The 16,617-nt window shown below is 41.0% G+C and overlaps 1 protein-coding gene across 1 annotated transcript in view; it reads right to left on the bottom strand.

The window, feature by feature from the left end:
* The window catches only part of NEK10 (NIMA related kinase 10), a 226,846-nt gene that overhangs the window by 96,546 nt on the left and 113,683 nt on the right, over positions 1 to 16,617 (bottom strand). Inside the window, exons 24-25 of the mRNA XM_029940369.1 lie at positions 6,844 to 6,973; positions 6,249 to 6,319 (exon numbers count right to left, since the gene is read on the bottom strand). Coding sequence (XP_029796229.1) covers positions 6,249 to 6,319; positions 6,844 to 6,973 — 201 coding nt within the window. The remainder of the gene's footprint in view (positions 1 to 6,248; positions 6,320 to 6,843; positions 6,974 to 16,617) is intronic.

Raw genomic sequence — 16,617 nt, forward strand, 5'->3', positions numbered from 1 at the left:
TGGATGGACCTCGAGGGTGTCATGCTAAGCGAAACAAGTCAGGCAGAGAAGGATAGATACCATATGTTTGCATTCATAGGTCTAACAGGAGAGACCTGGCAGGGGACCATGGGGAGAGGAAGGGGGAAAGAGAACAGGGAAGAGTGAGGGACACAGATCAAGGGAGACTACTGAATACTGAAAAAGAACTATGGACTGAAGGGGGAGGGGGAGAGAGAGAGGGGTTGATGGTCATGGTGGGGGGCACTTGTGGGGAGAAGCACTGGGTGTTATATGGAAACCAATTTGACAATAAACTATTAAAAAAACAAATAAAAAATAGAACTATAAAAAAAAACCATACTAATAAAACCATACTATCACGGTACAAAAATAGGCCCATAGACAAATGGAAGAATATAGAGAGCCCGAAATTTAAATCCCAGCATGTGTGTTCAACTAATATTTGACAACAGAGCCAAGAACACGCACTGGAGAAAAGATAGTCTCTTTCAACAAATGATTCTAGGAAAAGTGAAGGAATATATGCAGAACAAAGAAACCGCCCCCCCCATCTCACATCACTCACAAAACTTAACTCAAAATCAATCAGAGACTTAAACATAAGTCCCAATACCATAAGACTTAGAAGGAAAGGAAGAAGCTCCTTGATATTGGTCTTGGCAATGATTTTTTCACATGATGCCAAAAGTACAAACAACAAAAGCAAGAAATAAACGGAACTACAGCAAACTCAAAAGTTCCTGCCCAGCTTTTGCTACTCAATTAACAAAATGAAAAAGCAGCCTACAGAAGCAGAGAAAATTTCTACACACCACATTATCAGATAAGGGGTTAATATCCAAAATATATAAATAAAGCACAACTTAATAACCACAAAACATAACAACCTGATTAAATTGGGCAGAACTAAATAGATACTTTTCCAAAAAGGATATCAAAATGGCTAACAGGTGCATGAAAAGATGTTCAACATCACTAATCACCAAGAAGATAAAAGAAAAGCCATGATACTCTATCACCTTACACCTGTTAGAAGGCTATCATCAAGAAGGAAAGAGATAAAAGGTGTTTATGCAGATTTGCTGAGAAGGGAAGACTTACACATTGTTGGTGAGGATGTAAATTGCTCCAACCACTACAAAAAACAATATGGAGTTTACTTATAAATATTAAAAAATAGATCTACCATACCAGCCAGCAACTCCACTTCTGGGAATACATCCAAAGGTGCTAAAAACAGGATTTCAACAGGGTATCTGCATGCTCATATTTATTCACAATAGCCAAGATATGGAAACAACCCAAATGTCCATCATCATATGAATGAATAAAAAAGAGTTGGGTGTGGGGTGCCTGGGTGGCTCAGTCAGTTAAGCGGTTAAGCGTCATGTCATGATCTTGTGATTTGTGGGTTCGAGCCCCACGTTGGGCTCTGTGCTGACAGTTCAGAGCCTGGAGCCTGCTTCAGATTCTGTCTCCCTCTCTTTCTGCCCCTCCCCTACTCATACTCTGTTTCTCTCAGTCTCAGTAATAAATAAAAACATAAGAAAAAAAATTTTTTAAAGAGTTGGGTGTATATATACAATGGGACATTATTCAGCCATGAAAAAGGAAGGTATCTTCCCATTTTTAACAACATAGATGGAACTTGAGCTCATTATGCTAAGTGGGATAACTCAGAGAAAGCCAAGCAGTGTATATCACTTATATGGAATCTAGAAAAATCAAAGCTATAACAAAATAGAAAGTAAATGGTGGTTATCAGGACATAAGGGGCGGGGGCTATAACAATGATGATATCTAAGGGTACGAACTGGTAATGAGTATAAATCAGTCATAGAAACTTAATGCACTGAATAATAAATATAGATAATAATATTATACTATATTTATATAATATGATAAATATTGCTTCAACATTAATCATATTACAATATATCAAAGTGAGACGCTGTACACCATAAATATACAAAATGCAACATGTCAGATTTAAAACAGGGATAAAGGTAGCAGGGGTAAATGTAACGATCCACTTGTCCTTAAACTAGCTTAGAGCATTAACTTTGCTAGTCATCATGACCGGCTCTGAAACAAAGCACCAGACAGCTTATGCAACCAGGCACAGACAGAGAAATATAAGGCAACTGAAATATTCTGTGCATAAAAGGAAATGTTCTTATTTTTAAAAAAAGTAAACAGACAATACTCTCCTAACAGTGTACTGGAAGGTAAAAATAGTAAGGCTGGTACCGCGCAGAGCAACAAAATGGATTTATTTTCTGCCCAAGCTCTTCAGGGTTGCTAGGTTGTCCTCCCAATGTAAAAGCCTATAGGAAAGACAAGTTCCAGTGACAGAATGTGCTTGAATGCCATATGAACGAACAGGAAAAAGGAAAGATTCTATGCACTAGAAACACAACTGCATGAACTCTACCTGAGACACGGTGTAGACAGTGAAAATGAGATGGAAACGCAGAAGAAGGCTAATGTAATTGGAAAGAACACCAAGTGTGAAATTAAGAATGAGTCCAGTCAACTTTCCCATTAATGGCTGTCTTGTATTTCAAAGGCTCTATCATGCTGCTATTGATCAGCTCTGAGCCTAATTTGCTGAGTCATAAATGATCATTAAGACCAACTTTTGCCTTTATATATTCCTTGCATCGATTTCCTAAAGCAAATAGGAAACTAAAAAAATAGAAAATTGAATTTGCTTCCTTATTTTTTTTTTGGAACTTAATTTTTAAAGACTAAAAATCCAAAGCAAATTAAATATGTCATTGCATAAAATTCATGGCTGAACTTGGGTTTTTGTATGTCAAATTTTCTAAAGATAAAAATTTATTTATGATGTGAACCCAGGCAATGAGTCTTGAATAACCTTAAATGAACATCACATCTGCTATAGAATGTCATGTTAATGTATGATCAGTTACCAAATTAAAATGAAATCATCAGCTCTCACTTATTACAGTATCTTAGTATTTTGAATTACAAGTGTCCTTATGAACATTTAATGCTGAGTCCCCTGATAGTGATCATTCATTAAATATTCTGGTGACAGGGAACTCACTCCCCACCCAGCAGCCTGCCTCTCTAATTCTGACACATACTTCTTTTTATTTTTAAGTTTATTTGTTTATTTTGAGAGAGAGCGAGAGAGAGAGAGCACAAGAGAGCAGGAGAAAGGACGGCATAGAGGGAGAGGGAGAGAAAGAACCCCAAGCAGGCTCCACACTGTCAGTGCCAAGCCCAATGAGGGACTCGGTCCCATGATCCATGAGATTATGACTTGAAACCGAGAGTCAGACACTAAGCTGAGTGCGCCACCCAGATGCCCCTGCCACATACTTCTAGTGGTGAGCTGCCCTGGGCCTCCTTGGAACTCCACTCCACGGCTGTGGCTCTACTTTTCTGAAGTTCCAGAGAATAAATTCAGCTGTTTTCACATTTTTGGTGCCATTCCATTTCCATGCTCATGTATCCCGAACTTGTTGACTCCACCTCCAACTCACCACGGAAACAGCTCCGCTTCTGTCCGTCAACACCACCACTACTCCAGTCCGATCTGCCATCATCTCTCAGCAAACAGTTAGATTGGATTCCCTTCACTCCCCCATTCCTTCCTCTCTACTCCCCACAGAGCAGCCAGCAGAGCTTTGCTTTAGAAGAAATCTTCACTGCATGCCAGCCTATAAATAACCTTAAATTTTCTCCTCAGTATTTGAGATAAAAAGTCAAAACCCTCAACGTGGCCTAGCAGATCTGGCCCCTGTCGGCCTTCCCAGGCCCTAAGCATTCTTTGGCTGTTCTCTTCCATACTTGGCATGCTACATCTCCAATTTCTTTTAGTTCCTCAAACGAATAAGCTCAATGCTGGTCTATGAAATGTTTTCTCTACACTGTTTACTATTTAAGAATTAGTGGTTGTTTAGGTCTCAGATTACATGTTCTTTCTAAATAGAAACTTCCCCCAAGTCCCTGGACTAGGCCATGTCCTTCCGGACTCTCTCATTGCTTTCTTTACCATTCTTCATCAAATTTATCAGAACTTGCTTTATATACCCGATCCCATAAACACTAACACGAATATTATTAATAATAATACCTAATTTTGCTGACGGTTCATTAATGCTGGCACTGTGTGAAAAGCACTAGAAGATTTATCCTATTTAGGCTTTGGAACAAGCCCATGAGTAGATACTAATGCTACCTGTACATCACAGATGAGAAAGGGGGTTGGGTGGAAGAGGAGGGATTAAAATACAGCTGATTCTAGAACCTACTGATGTTCTTAACATTTACATGTAATATTGATATCTGACTCCTCCACTAACCTGTTAGCCCCAGGACGCATGGACACCACTAGCCAGGGAGCCTGTCAGAAGCAAATTATGGTCCCATTTGCCCAGCGCCACAATCACAGAATAATGTCTCTGTACATTTTCTCTGCACCACCCCTCCCCCATCTTTATGGCGCTCAAATACCTATGAAAAGGAGAAATTAACTGAGCAAATCTGATATTCTTGTCTTCATATCTCTGGAGACTTCTTGAAGTTTTAAGGCACTTTCCGGAAAACAAATAACAGATAATGGGATCAAATTGTGGAGATGAGCAATTTAAATACATTTGTCTGGATTCATTAGCAACAGGGCATGATCTAATATATACAGAATTCAGATTACTCCAAAAGGAGTTTCAGCTCATTTCTCATAATATTAACAATGATAATTGCCAATATTGCTTAAGACTTACCATTTGCCAAACTCTATGCTAAGTGATTTTCATAGTTACTCTGTACAATTATCACACCAGCCTGATGACTTGGGTATTATTACAGCCCCCATTTTAACTGGATGAAGGAACAGAGATGCAGAAAGATGGTCCAATGTTTGTTCAGAGTCTGCAGTTAGTGAAACTCAGCCCCAGCTGGGCTGGGACCCCTTAACTGTAGGAAAGCATTGTGCTGAACAAGGAAAGATTCAGGATCTAATCCTACAAACTGAGAGCACCTCGTAATGCGGACAATGGGCCTGGAGGAGAAAGTAAGGGAATACATCTCTTACGTTCCATCAGCGGTGGTGCTAAGTGCTAGGGCAGCGCAATGGACAGATACTCTACCTGGGGGGAGTTTGGGATTTCTATAATAAAAATAATAATGAGGATTTGACTGAGCTTGATGGTGCAGATATGGAATCTTGATCCAACGTAAGAGCATACATTGGTATAGAAATAAGAGCCAGAAAACAAGTCATTTATTCAAACAACCAGTACTTTTTAAGGGTCTATCTTGTACCAGGCACTGCTCTGGGCACTTAAGAGCTATGAATGGGACTGGAGAAGACCCTGCTCTTCTAGAGTTTTCTTTCTGGTGGGGACAAGACAGACAATAAAGAAACAAGTCTGCACGCACCTGTCTAACAGGTCAAGGGATAGATGCTGCGCGCTTTATAAAGCAGGCAAGAGGGCCGGAAAGCAGACAGGCTGTGGGGACATCAGGCAGGCTCCCTGCTGATGGGAAGTAACGGACATGAATGAAGTGGGGCCTATGCCATGCATGGACCAGAGGGAAGAGAAGTCCAGGAAAGGACAAAGGTCCAGAGGCAGTCACATGCCAGGACTTGCAGGGAGCTCCCTGTGGCTGGCACTGGGGGAGCAGAAGGAAAAGTGGGAGGGACGGGTGACAGGTGAGTGGGGACAAGCCCTGTGAGGTCAGAACTCTGTGGATGCAACAGGAAATGGCTTTCATTAAAATCCTACCATACCGATGGCGGGAGTGGGGCGCTTCTTTCTGACTTTCTTTGAGAAATTATTATACAACATAATATGACCAATTTAAAAATAGAAATGAAACAGTGCTGGCAGTTTTATCATCTTACATGGCCTTTTCCAGTTTCCTATGTCCTTGTCTAGCCTTTTCTCACATCTGTGCATATATTTGCAGTTTTTCTCAGAGTTACAAACAGCTTTACATCCTGTTTGCTTTACTTAGCTTCTTATCATATTTGTTTTACAGCCTGATACAAAGCTCCCTGAACAATCATTCTAATGGCTACTGCAAAGGCGTATACTCCTTCCTCCTGGGCACTGCAGTGGCTTCCCCATGGTCGCCATTACTGGTGATGCACAGATATTTTTCTAGGTTTGGATTAGTTGGGAGCCCTTCTTCTTCATGAATATTGATGCAGTAAATTCGCAGAGCTGTGATGTGTTTCTTGATGACCCCTATGTGAGGATAATTACCTGCTGATGGTATCTGTCACTTTCTCAGAGTAGGTGCCTTCTGGCACTGGCTCATATACTGCCTCCACGATCTGCAAAACAGACAGACTACTGTGATGGACGTAACGAGGCCATTAATATCTCAATACTTGGCCACAATGGGAGAGCTACTCAATAAGCGTTATGACCATGCGCAAATTTTAATCAGAAACAAAAACATCCCAACAAAGAAAAAATTAACATCAATTAAACAGTTCTCGAACACAGACTGTATTCTTCAAGCTGAGTTAAAGTTAGCCTCCAATTCATAATAAATGATGTGTAGGGTAATATAATGTGCCGATTGTAGGCAATCCAAACCACAATTAAACTTGATAGATTTATTTGTATAATTTTCTATGATAAATGAAGGCCATTACAGGGGGAAATGTGCCATAGCACATGATGTATATTTAGAAGAAAGGGGGGAAATAATGAACTGGATCACGTGGTTCATAAAACAATGTGCCTGCTTTTAATTGACATTTTTTATAAAAACCACAGATGTTCTATTTAGGAGGAAAAGAAATGGCATTTTTAGCAACACAAGACCCTTTTGTCTCCCAACACTGCTTACTTTTGTAGCCAGGGAGAGCATGTTGGTGCTGTAGAAGGGGGGATTCAGAGTTGCCATCTGATAAAGGATGCAGCCGGCCGCCCAGACGTCAGCCTTCTCCCCGTACGGCTCGCTCTTCAGCACCTCAGGGCTGAGTTAAAATAAGGATGTTAATAGATGCTGAAAAAAGGCAGAAGAAAGCAGCACAGAAAAAAATCCAATTTTCAAACAATGGTTGGAGATATGAGAGAAAAAAATCGAAATTCTTTATCACTAATTCAACTAAATATAATAAAACCTGTCTTTGAATTCTCCCAGACTCAGATGAATCAAGAAGCACAATCAAGCAATTCCATTTTAAGCACTAAATATCAATGAACCCTATCACTATTGCTTATTAAGCGCCCAAGGAAGCTGCTTCCAGAAACAGTCACCCGTCTGTGGTAGAAGGAATTGTTGGCCCCAGCTCTCGACTCTCCTGGAGATTTTGCACATCTCATACTCACTGCCTCTTGGGCAGTGGTCAGTACCCATGTCTGCCTTTGGTTTGGTTTTGTGTTGCTCTGGCCAGTGGAATGTGGAAATGACAGTGAACCAGACCAGAGCCTTTGTCATAGCAAATACTGAGTGCTTTAATTTGTCCTTCTAGAAGGTTCTGTCCATTACCATGAGCCTGGGTCCAGCATAAAATACATGGAGGAGATCTGTCCCAGACACTGCATAAACCTACAGCCTGGAGGAAGGAGGGCTTGCCCAGAAGACCCAGACCTGTGAGTCTAACCATAAATGCATATTGTTGAATGCCACTGAAATTTTTGTGACTTGTTATTATGGGATTACTGACTGATACAGCCTCTTCTCTTTGCGCTTCAACTTTAGCCTATAAAGTAGGAAGAAGCCCATACTGAAATATGTTGCAGAAATTGACCACATCCATCCTGTTCATCTCTTATGAAATCACATTTCCAATCTGGACCTGGATGCTGTCAGCCTCTAAATGAACCTAAGCTGTGAGAGTTTATGGTTTTGACATTTTTTCAGTGGAGAGGAGTGCAATTCCCCAGGGTATTTTGGAGTAATAGAAGTTTCCTCTTTCATATTTGTAGAGAGAAACTCAGCAAAGGGTTGAAAGCACTTAATACACACATATCCTAAATTAAGTAGTTTAGCATTTCAGTTCTATGATATGTATTTAGGACTGTGCTCAGTCCTCTACATAAGTAGAGTAGGAACTAAGGGTTAGCTTTGATGGTGGATTAAGGTATAAAGAAACTGATAAATTGATATTGTAACAACCAGAGTAGATATAAATCAATGTTGACTATTAAGAATGTCTGAGAAGTTGCTATTTTTGTGAGATTATGAAGAAGAATTTCTGGTTTTAGATTTATATTATATGTCTTACAGAGGAAGGTAAGATTTCTAGGTCTCTCAGTTGAGCATTTTCATATTTGGTATTTTTGAGCTCAATAACATGGCAATGGAGGAAACAGGAATGAAATTTCCAGGGCTCTGCTGGTTCTAACTGTATAGAAAGTCTCCTGTTGTCACCTGTCAAATGTTCACATTTAAAAACTGCCTTTACAAGAAATAATGTCCTCAAGAGGAAAAAAAATGTCCTTGGCTCCCCACAGATAAATTTCTCATGTTTTAATCTATTGAGGAGTCAGAGGATTTGTTTCCTATTTCCAAAGGCTCATAAAGCAGATGCTATGAGTGTTTCACCCATTTCCCCTTAGACCCCTTTTTCATTTCCTGTTCCCGGAATGCTTTCACTCTCAACAGCCAGCATTTGTACTTCTGTGGAAAACAGCCTTCATTTTTTTCTCACAAAAAAATTACTCAACCTGGGGGAAAAAACTTGTAAGAATAGAATTTACTCAGTTGACTATTCTCATTATTCCATCTCCTCCTTCTCACTGGAGACCACAAACCCCTCTCATTGTGACAGGATGCCCCTTTGCACTGTGGCTTTGCAGTTCCCATCAAGTGGCGGGGTCTATTTTTCCACCCCTTGAGTCTGCACTTCATATGACTTGCTTTGGCCAAGAGGATACCAGCAAAAGTGATAAAGAGAGAGACTTAGAAAATGCTTACTCTCTGGGACTTTCTCTCCCTTCCGGCCCTTGAGAGTCCTCTGAACACAACCAGGTGACCGAGCCCAGGTTTGCCTGCTGGATGATGATCCTACAGGGCCCAACGACCTCCACCACCACAGGCCATAGCCAGCCTACCATCAAACCTGTGAGGGAAGCCACTGGAAACCAGGTGACCACACCTACTGAGTCCAGCCAATACCCTAATCAGCAGTCCTCTCTGAGACCAGCCCAATTTGCCAAGACCCAGTGTACTGATGTTTTTAAAAAGTTTATTGTATTAAGTCACTATGTTTTGAGGCAGTTTGTTGAAGTTAACTGTTATAATAGATCTCATCAGATTCTCAAAGCTGTGCATGAACCCCTGAACCAAAGCTGTGCAAGAGCCCCTTTTGAAAAAAGACCAAGAATTACTTCTCTGGAAAAGAATTAAGAAAGGGAAATGAGAAACAAACAACACAATTGCCAACTATCATATCACTTTGCTTCTGGGATAAACTTCAAATATCCTCTGAGGTAAGAGTTTCATAATTACAACCAAAAGCAATGACAAATAGAATGCAGAGTCTGATTTCTAGAAGCCACAACAAAATATTGTTATGGGCTTAACTGTGTGCTCCCCTCCAATTCATATGTCAAAGTCCCAGTCCCACTACCTCAGAATGTGACCGTATTTTACAGTAAGTTCTGTATGAGATGATCAAGTTAAGATGATGCCACTAGAATGGGCCCTATTCCAATCGGATTGGTGTCCTTCTCCCCACGAGTGTGCACAGACCGGACTGGTGTCCTTCTCCCCACGAGTTGTGCACTGACAGAAGAACGACCAGGTGAAGAGGCCCCTATTTTTGTTTAGTATTGCCTAAGTTATGTTTTGTTTGATCATTAGAGATTTTAAATAATTGGATCATATAGGCATAACCATTTTTTAAATGCAGAATAACGTTTTTGTTTGGAAAAAAGAAAACCCCATTTTAAATTGTGTGTGTATACTATTTAACTTTTTTCTCTTAAAGGAAGCATTACTAGCTATACATCTCTGTATTTTTCTAAATGTAGTTGGGTTCACCTTACGCAGAGAAATTGGAAATTATTACAAGACAATAAATTTATAATGGTTTTCAAGTAATAATCACCAAAAACCTTATATGATATTGGTAAGTTGTGATTGAATCAATGACATTAGCCATATTTCCAAAAGGCTGGGTTCTCTTGGAAGGAGTGACAATTCTGACACTGCTACATCTGTAGTCTGGAATTAGCAGATGGCAAAAGCCAGACTTCTCACTGTTGGAGGGCAAGTCTACGGATGGGCAAGGAAAGAGGTAGGTGTACTCCATCACAAGGCAATAAACCGGAGGTAGAGACAACACCGTGAACTCCCATGTAGCCTATTATTGATACAGGTGGCTGCATATGGAAATACATATAGATATGTGAATGTATACAGATTAGTGTACACTTGTATATCCTCGCTCTACCAGCTGAAAAGGCTCAGAAATGACAACACACCAGTGGCAATGAGTACTCTCAGCACCAGATTTTATATTTCAAGTGTCTATTTATTTTTGAGAGAGAGAGACAGAGAGAGAGAGGGAGAACAAGAGCGCATGATCAGAGGAGAGGAAGAAAAAGAGAGACAGAGAATCCAAAGGAGGCTCAATGAGGTCAGCGCAGAGCTCAATGTAGGGCTTAAAATCACAAACTGTGAGATCATGACCTGAGTCAAAATGAAGAGTTGGACGACTAACCAACTGAGAGACCCAGGAGCCCCCAGACCTTGTGTTTTTAATACCATTCTCTGATAGAAAGAATCAGGACTCCTAGGAGAAATGCCTGATTTCAGGACTGGGGGCAGGATGTACACTAATGTCTAAAGCATCTTGTAGCGACAGGAAGTTAGTGTTCAAAAGAAAAAAAAAAGTCCTATAAGGGACACAGAAGACGACCTAAAGAGTGCCCAGTGACCAAACATGGACCAATGTGAGCAGCAAAATAAATAAAACAGTGTATTACCCAGCTTGAGATGCCATAACAAAACACATAGATGAGATGTCCAAAGCAGGAATAAACAGGAATTTATTTCTCACAATTTGGAGAGCTGGGAAGCCTACGATCAAGGTACTAGCCGGTTCTGTCTCCCCGTGAGGGCCTTCTTCTGGCCTGCAAGCCACCTTCCTGCTGTCCTCACATGGCGGGGGAGGGTGGGGGAGGGGAAGTTTGCAGGCAGGGGTGATTGATCTCTGGTGTTTCTTATGAGAGCACCGATCCCATCTTCCAGACCACATCTAAACCTTATTACTTCACAAAGGCCCAACTCCAAACATCGTCACAGGACCCTCAAGGAGCTAGTTTTCACCTAAAGCCGGGAGGTGAAGTTTCGGAGAAGAGATTCAGAGGGGGCAGCTCATCTCAGAAGGCATTCCGTGGGGCTGAAGTGGAAGCCCAGGGCCGAGGGAAGGAACGAAGATCCATGGCAGCCAGTGCAGAGGAGACCCGGGGCACGGCCGGGGGAAGAGCATTCCCAGCTATTCACCCTGAAAGCAGCGGCCCAGCCGTGTCCTTGACCCTAGTGCTTCCTACTCCAGGCCACACTCTCCACAGCCACTAACGTGACCTTCCCGCAATGGAGAGCTGACCCCTTCACCACTTCTGAGGACCAGATCACATCCTGCCACTGTCCTGTGAGTCTAACCCATTAAAAATAGCAATGACAAATAATGTAAAATCCTTCCCAGACCCCAATCCTCCTCCTGTAGGTGCCACTCTTCTTCATTCCAAGCAAAGTCTTTTGAAAGAGTAATTCTTGCTGGCCCTCGCCACTGCTCCACACACCAGCCATCATTCAACCCAAATGTAGGCCAGCATCCATGTCTATCTTGCCATTGATAGGACTCCTCCTTAGAACACCAATGGGTTACTTACTAATTGCCTCATTTGTTTTAGGTGACTTCCTTGAAGTTTTTGATGCTATTGACTGAAACTTACTTGTTGAGATTTTTTTTCATTTATTTAATAAAGAGTTACAAAGTACCTCCAAAGTAGCAACCTGCTTGGAAAACATTAAAGAAGGCACTGGCCCTCATGGAGCTTACCTTCCGGTAAGAAGCAGACAGGAAACATAAGAAACACAGCACAACACAACGATTAAAAAATAAATTATTTGGTATTTTAGTAGGTGATACATGCTATAGGAAATAGAAAACTTGGATTAGAATAAAGGAGCTCCAGAGTGGACGTGGGGAGGCAGGCTGCAATTAGAAAGGGTAGCCCCTTCCTGCCTCTCAGTTTCCATAGAATGGTGCTCCTTTAACCCATGTGTTAAATGCTGTTTTTCGTCTCATTCTTCACTCTCTCTTTGGATAATTTCTTTCACACCCAAGGCTTCCATTGAAACCACATGGGGAACAACTCCCAGATCTAATCTCCATCTACCTGCCGCTCAGGCACACACAGGGGGCTTCATCCTGAGGTGTCTCTTTCTTAGAGTTAACGTGCTGAACTCTGAAGGATTTATCTAGTTTACAAATCAGAGCCGAGAACCCACCCATACAAAGTCAACAACCCCAACGCTTTCCTGAATTTCAAGGGCTATTTCTGAGGTGTAGCAAAAGGGTCAAGGCATCCCTGCAGAGGCGCTGTACCAGGGACATAGTCTGCCACCGGAAGCCATCTTCAACCCTGGGGCCTGTTTCCTTCATAATTCCTGGTGGGACCTGTGACTGTCTTTGCCCTGATATTACGTCCTGAGGCGAACATTTCTTTTTATTTTTCTTCCATCTCTACTTTCATTTGCACTTCAAACAATCCTTCGGCTTTAAAGATGTATGTGTGTGCATGTACATGCATAGGGCATTTTTCTTAATCTGAAAGACCCAGGCCTGGCTATTCTGCATCTCATTGAACTTTTCTGATCTGGAGAGCCAATGTTTCCATAGCATCTGCCTTTTCAGATTTATCCCTAATTCATCCCTGGTGTGTCCACCATTATCACATTAGTGACCCACAGATAAACTTAACCTTCCAAATGCTAGTACTTGCTGCAGAAGAGAAACTTATGTGACAGCTGTGAGTTCATAAGAATGACTTATATATAGCACTAATGAGCAGAAAGAAATACTAGAGCAGAGGCAGATTCATTTGTTGAAGGGTATATGAAACTGGAGAAGAAATTAGAATTTTTAGAGAAATTGAAAAGCTATCCTTTAGAAAGTATCTCATTGGCAATATAATGATGTAGCATCTTAGAAGTGGTGTTGGGAGACATCATAAAAGAAAATTTTGCCTAGAAAATGTTAGAAATTACTAATAAAAGAATCTTGAGAAGTTTGGGACACAGTTAAGGCTAAATTTTTAGAGATAGGTTTCTTTTATTGAAATAATTCACCCTATATTATTTGCTTCACTGGGTAAGGATAGAAAAGGGAGTTTTGTATCCCACTGCAATGCATTAACTCTGAGTCTATTAAAAAAGTACATTTAGTTCTCAGATTCTGGCTATCAAACTTTCATCTCCCTAGACTGCCCGAAAGAAAAAGGACAAAGAAAACTAATTTTCATTGTTAATGAAAAAGAAACAAAAATGTAAATTTTAGACACATATAAACCATCTATCTGGGAACACAAGATCTCGTATTTGCTCAATCAAGGGGACAAAAGTCCATATGAATTCATGAGGATAAATATCTGACCTGAAGTGATGGAATTAAATGTATAGCCCAATAATTATAGTTTATTGAGACTGAAAAGCAAATTACACTCTAGCTTAGAATGATTCAATATAGTAGTAATAGCAAGGATAAAGTGTGTGCAAGCACACAAGTGTATGAGTGTGTGTGTGTGCACACGTGCCTGTTAGGGCACATGTTTATGGTTTCTGGAGGCGGGTAAGATATTTCTGAGAAGTAACCATCACTATGGTAGGATGGGAGTCAACAAATATTAATAGAGATGCGGGAAGTTGGGAGAACCCAGAGGAAATAAGTGGGTAGGCACATTTCCTGGAGACTGAGCCATGTTAACAGTCAGATCCTCGGTGAGATGAGCAGAGTTGAGCAAAAAGGACTCCAGGAAGAATGATGAAGGCTGTTGCAGGATCCATCCATGTTCTGAATTCTTGCTACGAGACCCTACTTATTAAGCACCTACAGGCATAGATAGAATATGGTCCAGTCTCACAAGAGCCACAGAAGTGAAAGGGCACTCTGGTCAGCCCAGCGTGTTCCCCACCGTGGAAGGGTGAGTGGGCTGGGGGAGACACCCAGAGGCCAGCGAGCTGCCGCCAATGTGGTGGTTAAGGAAATGGGGAGAAGAGAGATTCCTCACAACTGACTGGATGTGAGAAGGAGAATAAGGGAAGGGAAGACCCCTCATTTCCAGGCTCCCAAGTGCGGATGGAAGTGATGCGGTAGAAATCAGTATCATTAACATAGATACAAGGGGAGCAGGTGTGGGAGAACAAACTGAAGAATTTGGAATAAATTAACTCATGCCTATGAGATCTGCAGTTGAGGACAGCCAATGGGTAATGCCATTCTGGATATTAACAGTCTCTTAGAGTTTTGTCCATAGAAGTTACGTGCCCTGGTATCGTGAACTGCTGTCAGCCCACAGGAGCCTGCTGCCATTAAGCACATTGTTAAACAGATTTGATATCTAAACAGTTCCAAGATTGTTTTAAACACGAACTTCTTACAGAGAAAAAAGAGAATTGGATGATACATTCAAGAACCATAGAATAATAAACTGTGCCTGAAGAAAATTGGCCACACTCCGATCACAAATTGTAGGGCCTGCTGGCCCCTAGTTAGATCTAGGACTGGCAGATGTAGCCAATAAAAACCCACAATACTCAGTGGAATCTGAATTACTAAAATATGCAATAGTTGGGACATATTTACACTAAAAAATACAATATTTGGGACACAAACTGAAAAATGCCTTGTTTATCTGAAATTCATATTTTATTTGGCATCTTGTATTTTATCTGGCAACCCGAGCTGCAATGTTATTTGTGTCCTCTCCTTTGTTAGTGTTCAAGCCATTCTTCTTATAGAAAGGCAAACAAAAAGCTATTTACATATTAAGTATGGTTTTCTTCACTTACTTTATAAAAATAATGGAAGCAGTGTATTTAAATGGGGCATTGGAGACATTTCGCAAAAAGCATCATATTTCTCTCATGTTGCATAATGACGTGTATTATTGTGTCTTAACACCAATGAAATCAATGATTAAAAAGTTCTTTTAAATATAAGCAGCATCGTGAAGTGCAAAACACATATGAATATCTGAACTATTAAATCCAGGCCCACTTTTTACAGCATTGAGTTTATCTTATCTGTAAGTGATTTAGTTAAATAATAAGTACACTGGACTGTGATTCACCCATAGTAGCCTCATTCCAAGGACAAGGTAGGCCACAACTAGTTTCTAGATGCAGAACTTTCATATTGGGTCACCTGCCTACTGTGGATTGGGATCAGTGAGATGTTTGATTCAGACCCTTCAGTAACATCTTCTAGAGTGCCAAGACATTCACTGGAAGAATTATCAATATATTTTCCCTTAGCAAGACTTTTAAAACTAAAACTAACCCCTCATTTCACTGATTAATGCAGTACTTCTTTAAACTGGGAAAACATTTATATGTAGTATATGTAAAACTCACTATGGTAAAAAGAATAGATTGATGCTGTCTTATGCAAAATAGGATTTGTGAATACCAGTGTGGCTGCCAATCTGCTTTAATTGATGAGTTGTGTGAACTGGAAAATGAAAAGTTAAGTTAGACTCAATTTTCATCTCCCCCTAGGATCAGTTGGACATTGCCCAGGTGACACAATTGACTTCAGATCATTTTATAGGACAGGGGAAAAATTATTTAGAATCTGTCCATGAGATAATATATGTGCAAGGGCGGTGAAAAATCTATGTGCTATACAAATGCAAAGTGCCACCACCATCAACAGCAGCAGCATTACTATTATTATTACGTATATAGGGAAATCTGACACCTTTCATGAGGATTGTTACAATGAGTGGGTTAGAAAAAAACAGGCATTACAACAGTCATTGTAATGGAGATGGGGCCGTCATATTTCTGAATCCGGAAGACAGATGTCTGACTGGACAACTAAACAAAACAAATATTTGACCGGGGCGCCTGGGGGGCTCAGCGGGTTAAGTGTCCAGCTTCGGCTCAGGTCATGATCTCAGAGTTCGTGGGTTCGAGCCCCACGTCGGGGTCTGTGCTGACCCACCTCAGAGCCTGGAGCCTGTTTCAGATTTTGTATCTCCCTCTCTCTCTGACCCTCCCCTGCTCGCACTGTCTCTTTCTGTCTCTTAATAATAAATAAAAAACATAAAAAAAAATTTTTTAATAAAAACAAATAAAAAAAAACAAATATTTGACCTTTGGCCTATTCAAGTCAAAGTCAAATGGGCCAAACACTTTCACCACTCTCGGTGAAAAAAAATTGGTGGTGCTGACCAGACCACGCTGTCAGGCTATCTTTTCGACCAGGTCAATTTGAGAAAAGTATGCATGATCTTGAAACACTAGCGGCTGCCCCCTCTCACCCCACCTCACCTACGCGAGCCTCCCTCCAGATCTTTGCTCCTCGACCGCGGCGACACTCACTCAGTGTGTTTCCCCCTTCACCACCACGCAGTATCATCCTCTCTCAGGTCCCTCCTA

The sequence above is a fragment of the Suricata suricatta genome, chromosome 5 (genome assembly GCF_006229205.1).
Source record: "Suricata suricatta isolate VVHF042 chromosome 5, meerkat_22Aug2017_6uvM2_HiC, whole genome shotgun sequence".
In the NCBI taxonomy this organism is placed as follows: domain Eukaryota; kingdom Metazoa; phylum Chordata; class Mammalia; order Carnivora; family Herpestidae; genus Suricata; species Suricata suricatta.